A 26,827-nucleotide genomic window follows, 5' to 3' on the forward strand; every position below is an offset into this window, starting at 1 on the left:
TTATTTTACCCCAGACGGTCTGAGATTTGTACTTCAATTTTCTTTGACGCCGTCTCTCTGTGTGCTGCGGCGCTGCCTCGGTATCTCCTCCACCGCTTGGTTTAAAATGCAATCACCATGTTTCTGGGGTTAAGTAATAGCATTTAGACTGGTGGAAATTGAATCAGGCATGTGGTTTTGACCCTCCGTCTCTGTCTATCTCCAAGTTTCTCTGTATAAATGCCTGTCTTTGATTCCCCTAAAATGCATTCTTTTCTGTCAGACATTTCATAGTTGCCACTTTAGATCTATTTTATACCTTTAAAGAGGTTGCACACTATCCTTATATCTCGAGTTTAATACAAATTTAAAATTGGACTTGTGCTGTTATACAGTTGTTAGCTTCTAATATGACATGAGAGTGACCTTAAGATACAGATTGCATTTATTAGATGTCTTTGAATTGTTTCAGCGTCAACACAATGCTCAGTAGCTTTTTAAATATTCTTCTTTTTCAAGTAGTAGGCCTTGTGGTGAACCTGTTTAGGGTGCTTTGTTCCTGTTGCCCAATATAGGCTGTAGATTTGGGCAGTGTCTTTAATTTTTGTAGTGTCCGACACTATTTTAAAGAAGAATCTGATGGTAGCAGATCGGCCTTTTCCATACATTCATTGCTTTATGGTGGCCTAGCACTAAGGCAACATTGACTGCCACATATGGATTTCCATTTTCAAGTTTCGTGTCAAAGCATATATGAGAAGAACAATTGTTGTTTGCTTTCCCCCAGAATAGAAATTTAAAGTTCACAGTTCAACAATTTTGCTCAAAAATATCACCTTCAAGTTAGTAGTAGTGTCTTGGAGTGTCATGTTCTTAGGTTGTGTTCAGTTTCTTTCCTGTTTTATTTTAAAAAGATCCTTGCCCTAGTCTCTCCCTAGCTGTTTTATTTCACCCCCTTTTTCCCTCCTTTTTGATTGCCCTCATTAATTTCACCCGTGTCGTGTCTCACTCATCGGTTTTCACTCTATAAGTGGTCTTGTGTCTTACTTGTCATTTGCCAGTTCGTCCTGTTTTCTTGTTTTGTGTCCACCTTTTGACTGCCAAACATCTGTTTACAGATGTTTTAGTATGCTCGACACCAGCGCAGGAAGAATAGTAGATGTAGCCAAAATCCTTTCAGTGCAAGTGTGGTAAAATTTGGACCAGCTTTCCTGACCTAAGATGATCCCGATTTGATGTAGTTTGAAAAACAAGCCGAAAAACGTTTTTTACTGAAGCACGTGTACAAAGGTGAAACAAGTTAATACTCTTCACATTTTCAGATAATTGTTCTTTTCATGTTAACATTAATATCTGTTAGAATATAACTGATTCTGTAAGGCCCCGTGTCCTTCTTTTATTTATAAAATAATCTAGTGTTTGTGTTCTATTATACACACACAATTCTGTCAATTATTCATTTGATTGATTAATTAGTTTTTGGGTCTATTAAGTGTAATAATGTGGTGAAAAATGTCAGTCAGTGTTTTGAACATTTCGAGATTGTCCTCAAATAACTTGTTTTATTCACAACCCAGAGATATTTATTTTGGTCTCATAAAGGAGGAAAGAAATCAGGTAGTATAATAAAAATCCAGTTTTTAGAAGCTGGAATTGGAGAAATTTTGCCTCTTTTTCCTCCTAAAAGTGATTCAGATTCTGATTCTCAAAATCGTATTATTGCAATCAGCTAATTGTTGCAGGCTTAGTAGGAAAAACCAGATTTCAAGCTTGATTGAATCTGTCCTTTTTTCTTTATTTTGTTTTACAAACACGATTGGAGTCAAATAAGATTTCAGCCCAGAGGCTGCAGAACTGCTGGGAATATTTTAGCCATTTAAAAACTATTTATTTGAGTGGTCTTTGTGCCATTGTTTCCTGAAAATCAAAATATGTGACCGAGAACAGGACAGAAATGTTTATTCTCTCAAGCAAGAAGTTGTTTATCAGGTGGAAAAAGGAAATATAATTACAAAAATGTGATATGCTGTTAAATGAAGAATGTCCTGGAGTTGATCATGAAGCTATGTGAAACCATTTACAAACTCAGCTGTTGTTTTTCATTTTATGTTTTTGGCCGAAGGTGCAGAAATGACCCATGCAATCAGACAGAGCATTGTCATTGTTTGACAATAGCATATATAAAACTGAAAATCAATCGCTGTGCTTTCATCTGCATCCGGCCTGATCTTATTTCCCCGTATTACCGCAGATTCTCTCATCGCTCCAGATAAAAAGCAATAGAGCTCCTAAATGATCCAGAGAAATAGTTCTGTCAAAAAATGATTTATCTTCTGTGAATAATCGCAGGGGTTATTGAATATTTTTAGATTAACTTAATTACTTGACTATAAAAAGCCATAAATTGAAGCTCTCCTTCAGATCTCTCCGAGTCTCTATTTCTCGTGTCAGCCGTGTGATTGGGGAAAAAGAAGAAGAAGGAAAAAAAAAAATCTGTTTTATCATTCTGTCACCAGCGAGACGCGTTCCGCTTGACCTGATGCAATTGGAGGCAATTGAAACAGTCATCTTACCGTGCTGCTGTGCTGGTGGTGTTTTGGGTTGCATCATGGCCATGTGCACAGACGGATGAAAACACATGCACAGACACGTATATCTGGGCCCTTTTGATACAAACGCACTCTTGCACAAAGAATGTGGACTCTTTTGCATCTGCACAAACATTTATGTGCACATCAGCACAGTTCTGCATCTTCAGGTGTCTGTTTTCATTCCTGCCGCCCGTGTTTTTAACTGCTGTCATTCATAACGTTTGCTTATTACTGCTCCCCTAATGTGTTTTTTCTTAAGCTCGCAGATTACGCACACTAATGACTTAATGGACTGATCCTTCACTTACATCTCAGGAAACTTTCCCTCTGTTCCCAAATGTGTCTTGCACATTAAGCAGGCAGATTTACTACGCTGCCAAAGGCTGGGACGTTTTATGCCATTACAAAATGTTTATGTGTTTGTAGAAAAGGAGGCAGCCTGCAAGAAGGAGAAGAACTTCATCTGCTGCACATTTGTGCTTTTAAATGCTCTTTATGACATAAAACATGACACATCCAACTAACATATAGAAGAGGACATTACGTTATGTGATCTGAAATAAGCTCCATAAAGAATAGTGAATTCTCACACAGTAGATGATATATGAATGTTTCTAAAGGTGTTTATATATAAGTAGTACATAGATCGCAACCAGTGTTACACATCACATTATAAAAACATGAATTATAAAAGCAATTTATTTGAATGCTAACTCATCCCTTTGCTCGACATACAGTAGCTGCGTTTCCATGACATATTTTTCGACATGCGAAATTTCACATTGGATATGGTTACTGGAAAGTCGAAAGCACTTGGTCAATTTAGCATTTTAGTTTGTTTTTGAATTGCGAAGCAACAATGTAACTCACTCTACAAGATGCGAAAAACAGCATACAACATGGCCGACACCAGCTGACATTAAACAATGATTACATCTTCCCTAATTAAACAAAATTCCTCAATATTTTTCTTCATTTTTCAGGCGTAGATTTGTGAGGAGGCTTGTTTTGTTTAATACTTCTTCTTTAAAGTGTTTTTTGTGCCTAACAAACAACTGGCTTCGTTACTAGCTCATGACTTTGACTTTTTGTGCTCTTTTTAATACAGTAATGCACAATAGAAGCACGCATGTTTCACTTTTTTTTTTTGTTTTTTTTTTTTACAAGTATCCGTCACAGCTGTATGAAAACACATCTATCGGCATATTTGTTCCATTCAGTATAATGCAAAAACCACAGAGACTCAGCTTTCTATACTATAAAACACAAAAACAGTGACATGCATTGCAAATAAAGGAGACGTAAGAGAAAAATTGTATCTGTAGGATCTAAATTCCTGAAATCTGTACTTTTTTCCCATTGTTTTCACCACTTATTGTGACGTTCTGTTAAAAGCTAATCTAATTTCATTCAGTCTCATCCATCCAAATCTGTCTTGTTGAACCAAAGTATTGCTTTAACTGATTCTAATCTTCCTGTTCATCTTTTCTTTTTTTTTACAGTGTCAGAAGCTAGTGAATAAGCTGCCAGTGCTCAGGTCATGTTTTCATATTACTTGTTTTCATCCAAAACTGAAATCATAATTTGCAATAACAATAAAACTGAAAAGCAGGACGTATCAGTTATTTTGAAGTGGAACCTGGTTTTGACTTTTTTTCACTTTATTAAATGCCTTAAAGCAGATTTTCATATTGCCCTTGAGTGGTTTTAGGAGAAGAGAATGGTGAAAATCAAAGCAGCAGAGGCTCCTATATCCTGCGTTTTAGCCACTGCTATGAATCATCTCTCCAAAGCCCTGGAACTTGAAAGCATCTTTCATTAGACCCCGTCTGCCTCCTAAATGACCACCTCTTTCAAACTCCATGCACCAATTTGTAGCAGGTTTCTGGATAGGAAAAAAAAAGACTGGAGCAAAGAAGTGACTCTGGTGACATAATCAAGGTAATATTTTCCTGTGTGAATTGCTGGAGTGTGCGTTCAAATAAAGAAATCAATTTAGTCCCTTTGCAAATGTCAGACAATCCAAAACTGGGAGATTAAAGAGTCACTTTCATGCCATGTTTTGACAAACCTGCCCGAGTCTTCTCGGTGAAAGATGTTTTTCAGATTGCTTGTCATGTGGGCACCTTTGCAGTGGGTATAAATTACAGTATAAAACCGAGCAGGAACCGTTGTGTTGCTCCCGCTATGATTTGTGCTATTGATCGCCGGTGCCCTCTTCCCCTCTTGTATGTTATCACTGTGGAATTAGAACACTGTGGAGGGGAAGAAGAAGAAGAAAAAAACAGCAACACAAACAAACCTCATCCCAGCCAATGCAGCATCTCTCATCTGGCATTGCCATGGTTACACAATCGTAGAGTATGTCACCAGCTGCGCACATGTTGACTCACACGTTTTACACACACATCTGTGCTGTACGCCACAGGCCAAAGCGAGGGGTGGCAACGGGTAAAGGCTTGTTGTGTGTGTGTGTGGAGATATTGGCAGCAACAGTTAATGCCGTATTCAACATTAAACACTCTAAGCTTCCTCATACGAGACACCATCTTACCTCGGGGCGAGTGGATCGCTGTGCCGTATCTGCACATAGGCAGATACGGTATTAATAGCTGTATTCCATTTGATGTCAAGGACTTAACATTATCTCGCCAGCAGCTCTGGGGCCCCCCGGTTGATGTATGGACACACAACTTACGGGGCAGATAGCGGCAGATGAGAACATTGTTAGAGTGATTGTGTAGATTTTACGGCCTAAAGCGTTCCTTTTAATTGTGAGGGTGAAGTTCAGTGCTTTTAGTTAGTGAAAAACCATCTAACTTCTATGAAATGAAGCGGCTGTATGACTTCCCATTGACTTTTTTTTTGGGGGGGGCGATGCAGCAGGATTCAGATGAGTGTCTCATGAAAGCAAAAATTCATGCTTGTTTCGAGAGAAAGCTAACTTCATCAAATAATTGAGGAAAAGCAACACAGTCGCTTCATCTTTCACCCTCAGCTTGTATCACTTCCACCTGCTCTCTCCTCCCAAACACACAATTCCTCCCACCTTCCCTCACCTCCAGCTCTCTATTTTCATATCTTCACATCTTGTTTCACACACCAGCGTAATTCTATTGTCATCTCCTGTGATTTCAGTTTTTTTCTGTATGTGGCTTCACTCAATGTGTCAGAAATGAGGCACAGCTAATATGCTTCTCATTTTTACTGTCAAGTCTTTGGCTGTGTCACTTGGTTGTCATTGAGAAGGTGAAAAGCAGATTGTGATATGCTTGGGTTTAGATTGGATCAGATTCATTGGATTTAACCTGAACTGCTGCTATAAATCATAAATACAGTAGAAAATGTGAGTGAAGAGAGCTCATGATTTAAATCGGGGCCACAGCTCTATCACAAGTTCTTGTTTTTACTCCCTAACTCGGTGAAAAAGTTAGGATTGTATATTTAACAAAATTCAACATAAACAGGGTGGATATTCTGCAAGCACAGCAGCTAAAGCAGCTCTTTCCCTTCTTATTGCAAAATAATTCAAACTTTATGTGCAGCTTTGAATTCTACAGTCAAATTTACAGCTCAGTTATTATTTTTACCTCATGGATTTAGTCTTTCTAGTGATATCAGGTTTGTCAGGTTAATCCTCTTCTTAATTATCCAACAGTTTGAATCTCACCTCTGGTAAATCTTGAGCTGTCATCATTAACGGTGTTGTCACACTAATTGTCCCACTGGGTGGAAATCACATTTTTCGTTGCTACAGTCTAAATGAGAGGAGGAAAGTCAGAGGTTTGAAGCCTTGGGAGTATCACAGATCCAACTAGCAGCTAACGTGTGTCTTATTTTTTCAGTGTTGGGGTGGAAAGGAAAGAGACAGAACATACAAAGTGGATTGAGACATGTTTGAACGCAGCATGAAAAGTGATAGCTCATTAGATTCATTTGATTTAAGCTGAGCCACTGCTGTACCACATCAGAAGTGTAACTGTAGGGTTCAATTGGAAACTCCAGCATGATCAAAATAAACAAAAAGTCGAGCTTGTTATTGACATGTGTAGTGGAACTTAAAAGAAATCCAACTTCCTGTCAGAGCCCTTTACAAAGTGAAAAAGTTTGAAACAACAGCATAAAGCATTCCATTTTATTGTGTAAGTGTTTTCTAACTTTAGATGTAGCTATGAATTCACAGCACTCCCATTGTTTTTGCCTCATGTATTTAGTCTTTTTTCAGGTTGATTCTTTTCTTAATTATCCATCAGTCTGAATGTCACCACTTTGAATTGTTCAGCTCTCATTTCGAACGTTGTCATCACACTAATTGTTCCACCGAGCAGAAATCACATTTTTCGTTGCTATACCGCCGACTTGAGGATTGGAGTCAGAGGTTTGAGGCTGTGGAGGTATTAGAAACCCGGCTAACATCTCATTCTTTAAGTGTCGGCTGTGTCACCTGGGTGTCATTCCGGAGGTGAAAAGTGGATTGCGGTATGTTTGGATTCAGCACGAAAAATTGTAAGTCATTAGATTGATTGGATTTAACCCGAGCCGCCGCTGTAAATTATAAGTAATGACTGCACCACTTCTCCTGATCTTGTGAGCTTTGGATGGCGAAATCTTGTTAAAACCAATCGGGTGCTATCTCTTCTTTGGCGGCAGGCAACCCGGGTTTGCTCGTGATTAATCTGAACCAACAGAAGGTTGTCAAACGGGACTGTTTTTTATTGCCAATTGCTGTCTGCACAGACACACACTCGCGCCGGCGCTCGGCACACACACTTTATGATTACATCAGGCTAAACTAGCTCGTTTATCATCTTACATCACATTACCTTGTGGCCCGTAGTTGTAGAGGGCAGATGGCAGCGCTGGCAGAGTGTGTGTGTTGTGTGTACTCGTGTCTGTGGATGTCGGCGCCCGATCTCGGTCTCTGGAGGTGTAACCCAGCTCCGCATGCCAAGCTGTGCCAAGTGCTCACAGCTGGCAGCGACCAAGCAGTTGGTCTCTCTGGACAAGTTGCCCCCTGCGCCAGGACAAACAGGAAACGAGCCCCGGGGCCCGGCAGGAATCTGGCTCGGCGGCCAATTGGGAAGGGAGGAGGAGGAGGAGGAGGAGGAATGGGACGGAGGGAGGGGAGAACAGCTTGGAGAGGCAGGGTAGCAACACAAGAGATGTCAAACGACCGAGAGGTGGAGAGGAAACGCATTAATGCACAAAAGAAGACATCAAGAGACCATCAGAGGAGCAGTTAGAGGGAGAACTGTTGTCGGGGAAACAGGGCGTCACCTCAAATTTAGGTTGTTTGAGAAAGTTTAGATTTCTGGAATGTAAAAAAAATAAAAAATTTTTTTAAAAAAAACAACTAATAATATAATTCACTGTTAATATTCCCTATTTTGTTAAGTCATAGATGACTAGTAAATTCACAGAACAAAAGAAAACAATGAGCCAAAACTGTCAATAATGTTTTATTTAACAAATCATAAAATTGTTACTGATTTGAAGCAGCAAGAAATAAATATTTCATAAAAATTTGCCTTCTTTTAAAAGAAAAATTAAGGATATGAAGGACTGAAAAATAGGGAATCAGTTATTTACCAGGTATTAATTATGCATTTTAATTTACATAATGATTGTTAAAAAAAACTACAAATAATATCCATGTCAAAAATAAATACTTTAAAAATACTGATTTGTTCTTTACAACCTTTGACCATAAACGTAAGATGTTTATACTGTATTTTTAGCAACAAAAGTGCATTATTTTGCATATATTTGCCATAATTTGAAGCAAAAATTATGTAATAAATATTGTATTAAATTCCATGTTTACTGTAAATAAGCAACACCAATAAACAGACCAAAAGCTAAAGTCAGAAATCTCTCTTTTTAGAGATGCTTATTTGTTGTGGACAACAATTGACCATAAAAATAATGTCTTATTTTTTTAAATTATTTCTTAATTTATTTTGAAATATTTTCACTTTATTTAAAGCAGAAAAAATCTGATAATTTTTCATTTGTTACAGATTTTCCTGTTTTGTTAAATTAGAGGTAGTATCTAGTAAAATCACAATTATTATTAAATATTATCAATTTACATATTTACCGGGAAAAAAAACTAAGCCACCACTGCTCCATAGTGAACAGTTCTTTTACAATATGTGACTGTGAAGTTACACTGTTTTTACTGCATTTAATCAGATAAAAAAAAATATTGTTGTTTTACAGATATTTGCTAAATTTTCTTTTTTTGAAGCATGTATAAAGCATTTCACTTTTTGGCTTGTTTTTTTTTCTGTCACATGTAGACCAAAGTCATCAAACAACTTCACTGATGATGCCTGTGACTTTCCAGAAATTCCTGCGCTGTAATCAGCTTTGTCGTCGTTTGTTTCTGTGTGTGCAGTTCAACACTGATGCTGCTCGATGAAGCCTCCAAGTCTGTTGCCTGTGTGCGGTGCTCTGCCAGTTTTTTCACAACATGCCATTTTCCAGAGGCCTGCATTAGTTTGTGCTCGCTGTGACTGTTTCCTAGAGACTTAGCTGTATCAAACCAGTTCTCATCTCCTACCAAGGTGAACGTCACCCTGCAGCTGACGCTCTCCCCATCTGAAGACGTCGGGAATATTATTTGGCAAAAGCTGATTGTGGAGACACATCTCGCGCAGAACTAAAGCCGCCGAGACTCCCATTCACTGATGTGAAGTTCACTGAAGCTTGAACTTCCAGAAATTCCCCAGATTCTTATTTGTGAAGCATTTCTTCAGAAACACGGATCATGTCCCAGACACGTATTGTCAGCTGGTCCTTAGTGGGGAGGCGCAGCTCCAAAAGTAATCACCGAGAGAATTTCTTGAAGGAATGTCTACTGAGGCATGGATCCTATGAAAGTAATTAGGAGTTTCTTCTTTTGAAGGCAGGTCAACTGCTGCAGCTTATTGATTGTTCTGAAAGGTGGCCTCGTGCTCCTTTTTTTTTTTGTATGTGTGTGGTCGTTTCTTTTCACCAAAACGCACAGTGCTTCTGTGTAAAAGGTGGATCAAGTCAGAGAGATGTGCACATACTCAGAAATATACTTATATCCAGTATCTATCCTTTATCTGGCACACTGAAACATGACAGTCATTTTTTGATCAATTTGCAGTTATTTTACATATTTCCCATTTGGTGAAATTACAGATAATAGATAGAAAATAGCCAAAGAAAAAAAGATTATTTTACATATTAATGGTGAGACAACAAGATATAACCATGAATATAATTGTCATCAAAAATCTATTTTTACAAATGTTGATTCGTTCTTTTATGTGTAACCCAAAATGAAACTATAAAAAAATCAAGTTCTGAAATGATGTATATTAAGAATTGGGGAATTACACAATTTTCAGAGTTTTCAAATCTGGGACAAAAACATTATTTTGCCGATATTTGCTGTTATTTTAAAGGAAAAATAAATATATTCAAAAATTAAAAATTATAATCCAAAATTACACTATTTTTACAATATTTAAATCACCAAATTACAAAAAAAAAGAAGAAATTATGCATATTAAGAATTGGGAAATTACAGAGTTTTCAGAGTTTTTAAGTAAAAAAACAAAAACATTATTTTACAGATATTTGTTGTTTGTTTTAACAGACAGTTGCTGTTATATGAAAGAAAAAATATGTATATTAAGAATCGAAAATTTAGATTCCAAAACTGTATGATTTTTACAAGATTAAAATCAGCAAAAAAACAAGCAAAACACATTATTTTCGAGATATTTGCACTTTCTTGAAAAATAAACTATATTAAGGATTATAAAATGCTACACAATTGTTTGACTGTTTTATTTGTTTTTTTTTAAATTACAGATAACATCTAGTAAAATCTCAACAAGTCAGAAAAATAGACGATTTGGCCTGCAGTGATTTGCTGAAATTTTTTTTAACAGGAGCCAGTGTGAGTAATGGTCTCAGGCTGGCTATTCTTAGTCATGGATTCAAAGCTCCACTTAGATTCTTTTAATCTTTAACAGTGAACAAAAAGTTTTTAAGCTTCCATTCGTGGAGAGCCGGCTGTTGGTGTCAGCATCAGTTCCACCAGCATCCACAGGGGGCAGCGTTGCCTCGTCATTCAGCCACACTGAGTCTCATCACTCCCTCTATACCGCCTCTCCCCCTCTGAGGTCTTCCTCTTGTGTGTCCTTGTTATTGTGATGAGCTATGCCCAATTCCAGTCCAACCAGTGGACTCTTGGAAGCCGTCCCTTCTAATCTGCTCCGGAGTCAAGGTCTCCGTTTGGAACTTGGCCCGACAGCGAGGCCTTCGCCGCCGCGACAAAGACTGATTTGAGACTTTGGGATACTCAGGGTCTCCCGAAACGCCAGAGCAGTGGCACTCTCGCCACTTTGTTAATCAGCAACGACACCATGCGAATTGCCCGTCAGTCTGTTCCCAATTAATCTTTTCAACCACAGATTTAATGCCATCACTGGCGCTCAGAGCTGCTGCGTCCCACAGAGAGTCCTGTATTAATGTAACGTCATTGTCTACTGCATCGCTATAGAGGAGCTATCAAATTAAGTACTGACTCCAAATTGCTCAGATGGTGGCTGCTTTTGTTTCTGTAACAGCTGCTCCAACGCTACATTTAGGTCTCGTTGATTGTAGTTGAGTTCTGCTGTGGCCTCCATTTAAACGGAGGACAAATTTAGCGAGTTTCTGTCTCGTCAGCTGTCTTTGTCTTTTCATATTTTCACCTTGGATGACCTCTTCTTCTCTGGATTTTATAAGGTTATATATCAGGAATCAACCGATATGTGTTTTCCAGGGCCAATATTGGTAATCAAAGAAGGCCGATAGCTGATGTTTTGCCCCAATATGCATTAAATGTGATGTTTTAACAGCATGTGATTGCAGAAAGCTGTCATTCATAACTAGGCTTCTCCATTAATAAGTGATTATAACTAAATATATAAAATAGAAACAGGAGTGATTAAATTAGGACACTCCCCATTGTTTATGTGACTAAGATTGATCTTTTTTTTTCTCCTGTTTTGTTGATATTTGACTGTTTTATCACTTTTATTACCTGCTGTTTTCCATATGTTAAAGCATTATTAATTAATGTTTTTGTTTCAGGGTAGTTTGTGGCTGCTAGCTTAGCCGTTAGCATAGCCTTTGTCACTGTCAAGGCAGCTAATTTTGCTGGTTTTTGGCAACTGCTTGTGTTTTTTGTTCAGTTTTTGCTGCTTGAGAGACATTTCTGAGACCACAGAGTGACGACAAGCAGAGCGAGGAAGCTGCATCAGACCAGAATTTATCGATAACTGTCCAGTAAAAATAATCAGAAGTATGCCAAATATAGGCCACAGCAATCAACCAGGTTGATAATCAGTCTGTATTTGCAAAAATGTGTGGCATACGGCTGTTTTACCCTCTTTTTTTTGGCCCCGCTTGTGTAAGTGTTGTGGTTAAAGTATAACACACCGGCATCCAATTGCAATAAGGCCCCTGACCACTTCCTTATCTAATATTAAAGATCCGGTATCGAGCAAACAAAATAGATTTTCCTGCATGTGGACATGTTGATCTGTCCTCGTGTGAGTGGATGAAAGATGTCCCTGAAATGAAGAAACTGCAGCTCCAGACTTCGTCCATCCTTTCACCTGACTGTAAGCAGACAGGACAATGATGAGGAAACCACACGCACATTCACACAGACACACGCACAATCATGCAGACTAGTTGTTAGTAGCTTTGTAGCCCTGGCCTGCCGCCAGCTCCCTGTCCATCCGTCTGTCAGACTGAGCATGCTCATTACAACCTTGACAACATTCCACTGAGGTTGCCAAGGATACCAAGCAGAGCTGCCAGGTCCTGAGTGAGTGTTTGTTAGGAATGCACAGACTCAACAGATAACACCAATTTTTGCTTATATGACCACACACATACACTCTGCTTTTGCTCTTTTTCTCTCCGGTGCCCTCTCTCTCTCTCTCTCTCTCTCTCTCTCTCTCTCTCTCTCTCTCTCTCTCTCTCTCTCTCTCTCTCTCTCTCTCTCTCTCTCTCTCTCTCTCTCTCTCTTTCTCTCTCTCTCTTTCTGTCTCTCTGTGGCTTTTCTTTCTCTCTCTCTCTCTACATCATTGTTAATCAGTCTCGTCCCATCTCCTCTCCACTGGCTGTCAGTGGGTTGTCAGAAGCTCGTCAGGGCCCCTGCAGTCCGTCACACACTGCTGCCGTTAATGACATTTGATGACACCCATCGTTGAAGTCATCCACTGGAGATGACTGGGGACTCTCGCTGCTCGCAGATTTTTTTTTTTCTCCTCGTGTTCAGTCTGCAGTCTTTGAATATATGTGCAAACCGAGTCCTGCTTCTTTGCAGACTAAATATCTCACAGCAGATCTGACTTCCTTCACCTCGCTATTCATGGCTCTTCTGCTTTCATAGCAGTTTACAAAAACATAAACAGTCAAATGGAAATTCAGAAATTATAACATCTAACCCTCAAGAGCCTGTAGCAGTTTCTGTGCATTTTTTCTTTGCTCCTGTGACCTTTTTATTCATTTTCACTCCAGCATAAGTCCTGAACCTCTATGGAAGCAAGGCAACAATGGCTAGAAGTAGAGAAATATGTATTTTAAAAATGTATTTTGTTCAATGTGGCACAGTTAGAATGTGATAAATCATACAAAAATTAGGAAACAAAAGTTGAATTTATTTGAGTGTGTTGGACAAAACTTTATAAAATAAAGTGAATTGACATGTGCAACATTGTTCCAGTTGCCCATGAGTGTTATCAATGTGGAAACAACTGTGACTGTATGTACTATAGAGTATTTACTAATCACACTGTTAATTTGTTTTCATACTAGTCTGCCATCTGATTTGTGGAAAATACTGCCTTTAGTTCATTCAAGTATCCCCTTAATTCTTGCCATGTGATTGTTATTAGCAGCCATGTCACTCGTGACTTCTTCATTATATTGAAAAATATTGGAATTTTTACAGAATCGGGTTGAAACACAAGGTTCATTTTTGCCAGATATTTAAACGGGACATGTAGAATAAAGCGATGATTTGGGGGAATATCACAATTTTAAGCCCAGGTTTAGTTTATTTTCCTGATGAAACTGAAAGTCACACATGAAATGCACTGTTCTTCCTGTTTTTATAGTCTCAACTGGTGGGTTTTAGTCCACACGGTTGAACAAATATTACCAACAAAAAAAGTGTAAAATGATAAATATCACATCATATAGAAACATAGAAAAGATTAGATTGAAAAAAGGCTATATTTGAAATTATAAAGGCAACTCTTTGAAAGTTAGTGTCTGGTAATTTAACTTCAGCAGAATTAAAGTTGCATCACTTTTGTTTTCTTAAATTCAACGTGTTTGCATTATAAAAACTACACCTTATGCTTTGTGCGCAACAAATGACATTTTCTAAATGTTCAGAGAAGCAATGTAAAGGTTGCACTGAATTTAAAAGATGATAATCATTTGGCTGCTTGATCAGTCTGTTTTTTACCATCTTCCCACGTGCTCGGCTGCCACGCCATCTTCATAGTCTCATCCCCTTTGATTCTCCTGCTCCAGTTTGTCAGTGTCTGCTTTCCTTTCCATGCATCTCTTTCATAACCCGCCTTACCTCTTCCCTCGCTCCCACTCTCCTCATTGAATCTGTCCTCCCCATGCACCTATGACTTTCTTGTTCCCCCGTCTGAAGAGTGGGTTTATGACAAAGCCCCCGCTGTGCTGAGAGCCATGAATTACTCTCTATTCTTCCTCTCTCTCTCTACTTTCTTTAACTTTCCCTCCTGCTTTCTTTTGCCTGTATTGCCCTCCTTTTTTTCCCCTCTATATCGGATTCCTTACACTCTCTTTTCATTCTCTCTCCTCTAGAGGAGGAAGTGGAAAACTTTGACGTGTCCAGTCTCCAGGAAGAGGCTCTGAGGAACATCGAGGCTGACAGCTTCTGGTGCATGAGCAAACTGCTGGACGGCATCCAGGTAAGCTTGTGTGTCCACAAAGTCCAGAATCGATTCATATTTCCCAATTATGAGGGTGTTACACAGCTACTGCCTGGTCTGTCACCAGCAGATGCTTCAACTGAGCGCAGGCATCCTCCTCAATCATCACTTTAAGCAGAGATAGAAGAGGAACCGCATTGTTTGTGTTGATGAGACTTCAGCCTGGTGTCTGCAGACACCTGGTTAGCTCGTGTTAGCTACCTAGCATGGGCAGACTGTCAGTTTTGGAAACAACGCAGTCACTCGCTAAGGTAGACGAAGGTTTACGACACTATCTGATCATCCGACATGCAGCTTGGACACGCGATAAAACCTACTTAACGGCCCTTTTTCTCTGTTTTCACGGGTTCCAGACCATGAATTTCAAATATAATTGCACCTTTCTACTCACTTTTATGCCAAAACTGGCACAACAGATAATCACCGGTGTTCTGGTGGTCTGCTTTAAAGCCAGCAGGACCTCCCTGTAAGCATTATGTATGCAACGGCTTCTCTGTGTGGGTTTCTGAAATGTGATTGTCTTGCATATTCTAAAGCAGAGCCCGAGCATCTAGAGACCAGATAATTGCACACAGACCGCAGCACCCAACTTTATTTTGTTTCATCATTTCTTCCCAAACCCTTTTTGCCCACCGGCTCTCTTAATCGACCTCGCTCTGAGCGGTCATGGTTGAGCCGTCTGTCAATTTTAAACATGTCTGTCTGGGGCTGCTGATAGATTTTTCCTCAACAGCACCACCGTTTCTTTGCATCCTTAGCTCTAAAATATTTCACTGTGCCTTGGGATTGAATTCCTAGACAACAGAACTATTTCTCACTTCGCTTCATCATTGAATGTGAACATTTTTGACACATTTTGGCTCGTTTTGAAGTCAGTTGATGTCCTGGATGTTACTGTTTGTCACAGTGTTTTAGCACAGCTACTCTAATCATTGTTTCCTGGCACAGTTAAAGAAACACCTGCCAAGTCCTCCCCAGATGGGTCAATGACCCTAATCTAAAGTAACACTTAGAAAAATGGCCGCAGCAGTTAGTCTTTAAGTGTATTGATTGGGCAATATGGTTATTGTTGTGTGGAAATTAGTGTTTCAGGGGTAACAGGAGTTTTGGTAGGTGAAGAACAGGAGAGGAATGTCTGAACAGATGGTTTCAGCTCATTTGTGATGTTTAATAGATATATTAGTGCATTAAAATATACTTAAAAGTAAAGCCTATCCCCACACCAAAGGTAATTATTAGTAAGGAGCTTGAAATGTGAACATTCATAAATTGCTATCAGTTGGTCCGCTATTCATTTAGGAAATTAATAGACGCTGTGCCTTGTTGCCCCGGAGAGAGCAAGATGGAGCGAGAGCAAAGCCGGGAGAACAGAGGAAGAATGGAGTGTGTTTCTTTGTATACGCTTTAGTACGGCTGTTGTTTGTCCCCACGCTTGTGTTTATTTGTGACCTTGGCTCCAATCTAATTACGTGCAATGCACCAGGGAAGCCCATGTTTCCCCCCTAATGCTTTCTAAACAATCTGACGGAGGCTGAGTACCTCGGCACCGTAATTAGTTGGTGATCCTTGCTCTGACCTCGTCTCAAACCCTCTCACATCCACTATACACTATTACACTAAACTGAGGGCATGGAGGTGGGGGTCTGGCGAGAGAGAGGCAGAGTCTGTCTGTGCAATTACATTAATGCACTGCCTTTTAAGAACCATATATATATAACCAGTGTTGCCTGTGGAGTTTGTGCCACAGTTTGTGTCCACTTGTTTTGGAGCAGTAAAATATTTTAAGAGTTTAATTGCATTACAATGAAGAAGAAACTTTTAAATGTGATATTTGAAAACCGCTAAATTCTATGTCCACGAACTTACCTTCTCCCGTCCGTCCATGAACCACAGCTGTGGTTTTCTTGAGATTTTTTATAATTACCTGGTGTACAGTGGGAATATTTAGAAAGTTTTTCTTTTCTTGTCTTTTTAATACAGTAAATTGGCCATTAGCTTCGGTTTTAGTGCTTCGCCGCTATGCTTCTCTCACCTATAAGTGAACAGACTGTTTTGGCTGTCAATTCACTTTAAGCGGCTCCTCTAATGAGCCGCTGCTTTAATTGGCAGCGCTGCAGGCGACCCCCCCCCCCCAAAAAAAAAAAGAGCACGCTGGGGGATGAGAGATAGGTTAGAGAGATCCAGGCAATTCTAATGTCAGTGTTGACAAAATCATACTAACTGGATGATTTATTTTGTGAGAAACATGACTTCTCTTGTTAGTCTTCACAGCTCAAGAGCACTAAAATGTCATCGGATGCCCCCGTTGGCTAGGAGCTGTATAGCTGTATGACCACCAAGTGTTTCTTGCCAGCTGAAAATGCCAGCTACTCCTCTGAAAACGTCCAGTTGGGAGCGCTTGAGAGCACTTTGGAGGTGCAGCGCTTTTTCGGCTGAGATGCTTTGGTTGTTATGATTCGGAATATCTAGGGAAGCAATTGCAACTGGCAGCAGACTTCTGCTCATCAGGTAGAAAAAGGTTCCTCTATGCTTTATTTTTCCTGCGGTAGGCTGCAGATTTTATCTCGTACAGACATGAATACTCAGAGAACAGCAGTATTGACTTTTTCTCTATTGTTATTCAGTCGTTGTTCCACACTTGTAGAAGTAAAACGTGACACTTTGGTCGGCGTTTTATCTGTCCTACCCCTTACAAAAGCTGGATGTTTCTCAGCTCTTTATGGTGCTCCCATTACAAACAATTTAAAAAATACACAGACCTCTGAAAAAACAATCACTTTCATGGACACAATCCTAAAGACCAACACTAACGCGTGAATTACCAATAAAATTAAAGTATTTCACTTTATGATCACACTTTATTGGACAGCGAGTGACAGTTTAACTGGTAAATAAATGAACCAGACCTTCGTTTGTCCTGACATGACTTTGAGACACTGTTAACTGGACAGTGTGTACATGTGTGTTCTCAGCATCACAGCAGTGCACAACCCTGTAGGGCGCATTTACACATCAAAAAGGGAACTCACATCTCATTCTAACATTAGCAAAACAAACATGCCTGAACAACCAGTGCCACTATCTGAGAGCATATTACTCATGTTCACTTGTTCCTGATTATCCAGTCATGTTACACTTTGACATAAACCATCATAATTCTCCAAGATTTCCGATGAATTTTAAGGGTAGCTTGATTTTTTTTTTAAAAAAAAGGTAAATTGAGTTTCTACAGATCAGTACATTTACCCGTTTGAGACACCACTCTGTTAAGTTGACCCCCGTGTTGCCCCAGTCTCTCCAGCAGCCAATTAGTCTTGTACTGTGCTAAATTGGACAGCGCCTCTGGCTGGCTTTACTAATTTAACTTGTTAAAATGGTTCCATATCTGCCGTTTCAGTGAATTTAAATGAAACTGTCATCTCTGCCCCAGTGTTGTGTTGTTGATTTAAACATGCCTTGTTAATCCCAAACTGGAATATATTATTGATGTCTGCATTAAAGAAACAGTCAGTGAAATGTAACCTCTGACACGTTTTACAGTACAGACATCCTCTAACTGCTGCACTCACAGTGTAGCAGCTGTGGGGCTACAATGCTCAGCCAGTGAGCTTGTGTCTTACCTGCCATGCCCGGAGAGGGAAATGAAGTCAAAAAGTTTAAAAAGTCCATTATTCCGCCAGCACACCCCTGAGGCCTCTCGGTTTTAAAGCCAGCAGATGAAAACCTGCCTTTTATGCTAATTCTGCAGATATGCCTTTTACAGCAGGGGCTCTTAAATGTATTTTTCCAGCCCAGGACCTAACTTTGAGAAATTTAATTTCGCCTTGGGATCTGAACTTATTATATTTCAACTGTAGTCTTGACAAATGGGGGTCTAACATGAAAATGTCTCTCTGACCCTTTTTTTTTGTGGCTTGAGTGCCATGGTTTAACTCGCTGCTCTGTGTCATGATGTAGACTTGCTGGGAAATGTGGTATTCATCAGACGTTGATTTGTTACTTTTAATTTAACTTCAGAGTCACTTTGAGAGGGATGAAAATTAAGTGTCCCCACATTTTTCCCTGGAAAGTATTAAAAGATATTTTGCAGCTTTTTCAGCACTATTTCATAGAGGCCGACTGATGTATCAGTTGGTGATACTATTACTCAACATTAGCCTACATCAGCCAAGAAATATCGGATTATAAAAGCTTTATTTCACATAACATGATATAAAAAGGACACTTGGATAGTTTGTCATCACATAGTTTGTTCAACAGAGGTGTCTTCATGGTAAGTGTCTTCATGGTAAATTTCCAATTGGTTTATGAAATATGTTGTTAAATTGATATACTAAATTGAAACTACTTTTGATTACTAAATTGATAAACAATTAGTCCATCCGTTCCAGTTCTCCAGATTCCTCTTTCATAGTCAAAGAGTCTTCTTGGTTTATGAACCTACGACCAATCAGGTTCAACCCAGAAGGGATTCCATGATGCACCAAGATGTTGTGGTATACATTCTTGTTTATGTTAGCATCTGTTTTCACAAAGGGAACTACATACCATAATGGAATCTCCACTGTGTTTCACTGTGGGTGCAGTGCATACGGCATCAAAATGTTCACCAGCTTTTCTGCAGACATGAACATGACGATGCTGACTGAGGAGTTCAAACTTGGTCTTTGTTCTTCCAGAGGACCTTCTTCCAGTCTGCTATAGTCCAGTGTTTGTGCTCTCTGACAAATTTTAGGCCTTTTTGGATGTTTACAGGCCTCAATAATGGCTTCTTAGCAGCTGTTCTTCCCTTTAAGCCTTATACATACTGGCGGAATAATCATTACATAAAAAAATATTTTGGTAATCAGCAATATTGTTGACTTAGGTCATCGGTGGCAAACACCACATGCTGGATGATGCTGTAATTATTTTGTAATCCTTGAATATTCATATCCAGTCAATATCAGCCAAACATATAAATATCAGAACTTCTTAGTCCCTAAAATCGGCTTTAAAAACCCAGGATCAATTGTGCTCTGCTATTTAATGTACTGAATCTAGCGCTCCAAAATTCATCATGTGACCTCATCTGCAGTTAAGTAACCAACAAAATAAATAAACAGCATCTAAATAATGTACAATACTAAGTCTGAATGGTCAACAGCTCCCTCTTTTGCTGCTGTACTTCTAAATTGCCTCCAGCCCCTCCCTCGGAGCGCAAACCAATAGGAACGTGTCCGCTCATTGTCAAGGCAACCATCTGTTTCCACGGTGCCAGCTAGAGATGGGGTCTCCCTAGAGTGGGAACAGGGGTCCAAAGAAACGACGTCTAGCAGACGGTTGCAAGACCAAACCAGACGCCATGTCCTGTTCTGGTTTCCCCAAGGGTCCATTACCGTCACCTCGAGCTGTCACTCAATCCAGCACCTCAGCACACACACATGAACACACAGGAGGAGTGATCCGCCAGCTGGTGTGTTTGCGTGTGGGATGCTTGACAGTATGTTTGTATATGTGTTTGTATTGTCTGTCTTGTAAGCCTTATGGGTAAAGCCTGTAAGTGTCGCCACTGATGGAGAACAACTTGGACTTAACACCCTCACCCCCTCCTCTGTGTTTTGTTTTGTTTTTTTCCAACTGAAATCTTCCATTATCCTCCTTCAGCTTACATTATTTGACAGTTTAAGTGGTACCATGTTACCAGAGCTGGCTTACATACAGGTCAGTGAAGATGGAGGCAGTAACAGCTGCTGTTGGGGGGGAAAGGTGAGGCTGGAAAATCAGGCAAAGGACAGATAGATGGAAACATTTATGTAAGAAGAATGGCATAATGAAAAGAGTGCAGTGTTCTGCTGCATGAGAACCTTGTTAGCTGGCAGATAAAGGTTGTTGATCACATTAGGGGTTGAGTAAGGTTGGAAGGTTTCTTTATATAGCACAGTTCTTCCACAGAGGCAGTTTCAAAGTGCAGTGATGAGCAAAGATGTGTAATATATTTCTGGTACGTCATGTGTCACCAAAACAGCTCTGAGCTGCAGGGTCATGGACTTTAGGAGACCTCTTAAGATGCCTTGTGCAGATCCTTTAAGTTTGAGTCTGAGTCTCCACAAATCAGACTTCTTTGATCATAGTCTGACTTCACTTAAGCAGCCAATTTAGGGTAGGTTTGTTTTCTGCAAAGAAGTGATTTCTTAAATGTCATATGTAGTAAAAACAGTGTTCCCATAATTAGTTGAAGTAATTAGAGAAAGCTTGTTTCTCCACTGATAGAAGATGGAAAGTTTGGTCATACAGTTAATCAGATACAAGGAAAACATACCGCCGCTGTGGACTGACAGTTTCCACTACAGTACCTGATCTTTTGTCTCAATACTGTATCTTTAAGGAGTTACTGTTTTCTTTTTACCAAACTTCTCAAACTTTAAATGTCTAAACAAGCAGCTGTACAAGAGGTCTATAATTGGAACCTGGCAAAAATATGTGAAAATCTGATAACCGAGGAAGTATTTAGTGCCAACTTTTGCTCGATGAGTTTTTAAACATGCTAGAGGCATAGCTTTAATTAATGATGGTGAGGTCATTCAGAAATATCTGCCTGGACTTTCCAGAACCGGTTTAAATAAATCTTCATGAAATTCAGATAGTTTTCTGACTTTCCTTCTGGCACAACCACGGGTCAGGAGTTTCACTATCTATGAGAATCTCAACATGTCTCTGCTGGATTGGCATCAACTTTGGTACAGACATCCGTAGTAGCCAGATGATAAATCGTCCTGGCCTTAGTGATCCTCAGACTTTTTCCTCTGCTTTAAGTTGACAGTTTGGATGTTAGTGAAATGTCTCAACAACTAATATACAAGATAGACATGGGGTTTGCTACAAGTATTCATAAACTCCCTTAGGATAGACTGTGAATTTTTTACTGGGTTAAAACAAACCAACAATTATATGAACAGTATGCCCATCATTACTAGTTTGCAAATGCCAAGTGTAAAAAGTTTAAATAACTTTGTAAAAACATAGATTTTTAATGTGGACAATATTGACAGTTTTGTCCTGTTTGTTTTTTAAATTTTAAGTTAAAAATATTTTTTACAATTAATGTGCATTTTTCTGTAATGACTAGATATAATCTATATTTAACATAACAGGCAATAGCTGTAGAAAAATAGGTAAATAAATAAATAAATATACTAATTTTCAATTTGTTGTACACACAGTTTTAGCGTTAAGAATATCTGTAAAACCCTGATGTTGTGGCTCAATTATATTGTATCAATATAAAGTAATTGTACGGTCAGATTTAAAAGACTAACTCTGTTGTTTTTTTTTTTGTTTAAGTCAACTTGTAAATTAAGCTTTTTATGATTTTGCTAGATATCTGTAATTTAACAAAACAGGTAAAATCATTAAAATAACATTTTAGAAAATGATATACCCTTTATTAGTCCTTAATGTACACATTTTTTCTTTCAAATAATGTAAAAATATCTATAAAATAATCATGTTTTGGCTCATTTAAGTAGAGTAAAATACTGTGATTCTGTGGTCTTACTATTATCTGTAATAAAATGAAACATGGAGAATCTTCAAAATAAAAATATATTACATTAAAAACTACTGAAAAGCGTAAATGTTTTACAGTGTAGAATTTAGTTGAAGCTACACAATGGCAAGGTATATTATTGAAGTGAAACAACTTCACATGATGGAACTGGAAGCCCATTTTAAAGGAGAATAGTGATCCTGAAGGCCTTACGCTGCAAATTGGTTCCTTAATTTTGTCACATATGAAACCCTGGAAGTCTGAATTTGTGTCTTTGAGATGGTTTCAAGGTGGAAATACTCCACATGAACTTCTTATTTCACTCATGGTACAGAGTTCTGCCGTTTAAAAACACCATATGGACAAGTTTACATGACAAAAATCACTTTACTTTCACTTTGAAATTGTAAACATTAGCAATTTAGCATTTAGCTCAAAACACTGCAGTGTATTAAAGCATCACTGAGCTGCTGCCATGGCTGAAGACTAATCTCAATGATACCCTGCTTGCTGGTGCCAAACTATAATTTGGATGCGATGTCTGGCTCTACCTCCCACAGATTGCTACTTGCTAGCCCTTCCTTTAGTCCACTAACACCAGCTGTGCCTCACATTTCTGAACTACCTTCCATCTCGCGCCGCCAACACACCTTTAACCTCACAGCCATAGACATTCGCACTCTGTCAGAGCTGCAGAACGAAATTTGCCAAATCCTCCTGTTGCTCTGAAAAACTGTAATTGTGAACACCTTTGTCTACAACCTGTCATCTCCCCAAATACTCACTTTCTGCTGCTCTCCGTCACGTAGCACAGAATGACAGATCATTGCCCCGTCCTTCAGTCTTCTCTCCAACACTGTGTCCATTATTGTCTGGCCTTTATCTTGACCTGTCATCTCTCTCCCCTGTCCTCACGTCTCTTTCCTCTCCCTCGCACATACGCATTGCCTCGCAACGCTGTTGTGTTGCGTCTGTCCAACTTCCTGATAGACATCCGACGGCACAAAAGAAGGCAATCTTAGTCCAGCACGGAGCCATTGTTGTCTCTAATAGAATGGACTGAGAGGTGAAGAGGAGCTATTGATTCAACCGACTGAGGGAGACGAGAGGGGGGAGGCTACAATAGGGAGGAGAGAACAGGGGAGGCTGTTGACACCTGGCAGAGAAAGAGAAACACAAGGCTTTATGTTTATGTGTGATGTGGATGAACCGGAGCGGCGACGTTTTACTTGCTGGGTCAGCTGTGGCGAACGGACAGATGGCGGCAGAAGCGGGGAATGTATGAATAATAAAGGAGCGAGAGTTGATTTCCTCCTGTTGCCTCAGCTGATCAAAGATCCGACGTAGTGGATATGACAAACAGAGGAAACCAGTGGAAGAAGAATGGAAGAAAATAGAAATTGGGCCGAAAATAGAAATACGGAAGAGCAAGGAAGAGGATTGAACGCAACAAACCGATGGAAAAGGAAGAGATAAATGAGAACTGGTATCATAACCTCATCACAAATATGTCTCTGGGAGAAAAACAAACCCGACTATCACTCACAAACCAAAACGCTGAGCAGCGTGGAACAAACTAAAACACCAGGGAGCATGCTATGCAGAGCAGACATAATAGCATGTTCAGTACACTTACTCAAGTCTAGCCTCATTAGCACCACCAAAGGGATGGAAATAGACGGCGAAATGGAGAACAGAAGGTGGGAGAGATTGGTATAGAGGGGGGATGAATTGTAGACGGATTAAGAAAGTAAAGAGGAACAGAGCGAGATTTAGAGACAAAAAGAGGGAGAAGTAAATATGGGAAGTGAGAAAAGGAAGGTTAAACAAGAGGAAATCAGAGCTATAGAAGTAAAGAAATATGTGACGAAGAAAGAGAGGAGGCAGTAGATGGAGGAACATGAGAGACAGATAAACCATGGACAGAAAGCAAGCACCTGAGTTTTCAAAAACTGCCCACCCTCAAATGCATTACCGTTTTAGTGGGTTGTGATTACATAACCAGAGGAGAAAGAAGTGTGCAATCCATTTTTTTTCATTTTTTTTCTGTAAAACCAGAACAACTGTGTTACTACTATACTACTAATAATTCTAAAAGTAAGTCTTTTTTTTCTTCTTCCTGGCTTTGATGAAAATCCACATTTCGGCTCCAGTTTTCCAAGTGCAGCAGTGCTCCAGCAATAGCGATAAATAAGAGGAAAACTGCAAGCTACAGCAAACATAAACAATACATGATTTAAAGTTGGAGTAGGCAGTATTTTTGGCACCGTTGGGAGGGGAAAAAATCCATACTAAACTTTCAGCATGTTGTAATTCAAGTGGTCTGAGAGGACACTTCTGCACCTCCTCTTGGCTCCTTTTTCAGGCTTTAGAAAATCTAACCTGCAATGGGAGATTTCAGCTTATCACAGGAATTTTCATTCAGGTCAGGTGAAGCAGATGATTGATGTGAACAGAAATGCATTCAACACATTTGCACAGCAGAGTGCCTTTTAAATTCATTCCTTTTCAGACATGGCCTATAACATGGCTGACTTTATTTATCTGTTAGAGTGATGGCATTTTGTCATTTAGACGTAGGCCATTTTTCTGTCAATGTTCCTTCCAGCTTCGTTCCGACATGGACAGACCAAGGATAGCACAATATTTGCCATTCGCGTGAGATTGGACATGACATCAAGTGATGTAAAATACATAATAATCAACTCACAAACAAGATAAGCTGAAGCTTCATTAATGCCAAAGGAAATTCTTGTGCCAGATATTGCTCAGAAAGAAACTAAATGACAGCACAGGGAATGTACAACAATAAAAGTAGAAACACAATAAAATATAAATATGATACAATACTGAAATAAGTTTTAAAAAAGACTACAACAGAACAGTAAAAGATGATGCTGGCAAATGAAGAAATCTAAACTAACTCAGTACACTTATCACTCTGACAACCTAGTTTATTCATGATTTCCTAAATGCTGAAAATCATGTCCATGTCTTGTGATAATCGGAACACTACATTTTGAACAAGAAAATATAATCATCCCAACAGCTATGATGGAGTTGAGGATGTAACAAATGATTTAACTGATAAATTGCACCTTGCCGTCACATCCCGATCGAGTCTGTCTCCAAATTTTAGAATCAATTCATCACCTTACTGGTGCTGTTGTTCCACATTCATAAACATATGTAGCTCATTCACAGTGGAAATAGCCATATTGATCTTGCTTTGTCTGATGCTGCAGGTGTTTATCAAACTCAAAAGAAAGAATCCAACAAACAGCTGAAAGCAACAAACTAAAGTTCAGCTCTTGTTAATGTGTTTGTCAAAATCTGGATTACATTCAGTATTGGAGAGTCTTCTTCATGTGATCTGTTAATCTCTATATTTTCTTTTTTTATGGACATTGCCGTTTTTAATAGATGTAAAATTGTAGAACAAAGTGAATGAGAAATATGTGTTGTGATCTTAGCACACAAACTGTGCCTTTATTGTGTCTCTGGGATGTTTTTAAACCAACATTGACACAAAGTGTAAAAAGTGTTCCCTAAACTGCTTCACATAATTAGAAGTGCATTGCTTGTGCGTCCCGATCTTTTCAGACTTGAACCATGTTAAGAATGACATCAAAATCAAAATTCGACCTAGTAAAATTGTCGCTGCAGTTTTTATGGAAAAGTGAGCAGGGTGTTCATTCATACATGAGGCCGACACATTCAGATACCATCTGATTGCCAGAAAGAAGAAGAGTTTCACTTCCCACTGTTTGGTCTGTTCAGCCTCGGTCTCGAACTGCTTGGTTCATCTTTTGTTCATTTTGTTCAGTCCAAGCGCTGTGCTGTTGATTCTACTAGAAAGTACGAAAAAGATCTTCCATGCATGGCAGATAGTTGTTCAGTGGAAGGACACATAAAAAAGGGAATGAGATTGTAAAGGCAAACAAAACAATCAGAATATGTAGAATCACAGTTGCACTAAAAATGATGAGTCAAACCTCCAACACAGTTTGTGTTCCGCACAAGCAATCATTTTGCAAATTGCAGGACGGAGATTGCGACAGACGCACAGATAGGCAAAGTGGTGGGGACGAGCCAAAAATATGATGAAGATTGCCAGACAGAGAGATATGAGTCAGGAAAGTGTGAGACAAAGGTAAAAAAAACAAAAAAAAACAATACAAAAATGTGACAGAAATAAAAATGAAAGGGGAATGGAGCAATTGACGAGATGTATAAGAGAATTCAGATCTGAGGTATAGAACTAGAAAATGCAACAAGGTGATTATGAAGCAGACAGATGCAGAAAGAGGCAGCTGGTGAAAGAGAGGAGGAGGAGGTGGAGGAGAGAGAGAGAGAGAGAGAGAGAAAGGCAGTTGATTAAAGCCAGCAGCTTCAATAATGCAAATGTAATTACTTGTACTGGCCCTCACACTTGCTTAGCACCTAACCACATTAACACTGGGGTGGTAGAAAAAAGGGGAGAGCCAGAGAGACTGAGGACAGAAAATGGAGCTGATGAAGAAATGCAAATTGGCAAAAAATAAAGTGAAGTTGAAAGGTGATTTAGATAGCGGTGGGGGAAAAAGGGTAGGATGGAAGAAATTTGAAGACATTTAAGGGAGGGATCGTGAAAGGAAGAAGGGGGGATGAAATGTCAAATAAGAAATAAAGTGAAAGTACATCTAGAGCCAGCCATGTGTTACAGAAAAAAT

General features: G+C 39.2%; 1 protein-coding gene across 2 annotated transcripts in view; it reads left to right on the top strand.

The window, feature by feature from the left end:
• tbc1d22a (TBC1 domain family, member 22a) overlaps positions 1-26,827 on the top strand; it is a 166,140-nt gene that overhangs the window by 70,266 nt on the left and 69,047 nt on the right. For both annotated transcript variants that reach the window (XM_051946344.1, XM_051946341.1), the window contains exon 10: positions 14,460-14,566. In XM_051946344.1, the coding sequence (XP_051802304.1) occupies positions 14,460-14,566 (107 nt within the window). The remainder of the gene's footprint in view (positions 1-14,459; positions 14,567-26,827) is intronic.

The sequence above is a fragment of the Acanthochromis polyacanthus genome, chromosome 1 (assembly GCF_021347895.1).
Source record: "Acanthochromis polyacanthus isolate Apoly-LR-REF ecotype Palm Island chromosome 1, KAUST_Apoly_ChrSc, whole genome shotgun sequence".
NCBI lineage: Eukaryota > Metazoa > Chordata > Actinopteri > Pomacentridae > Acanthochromis > Acanthochromis polyacanthus.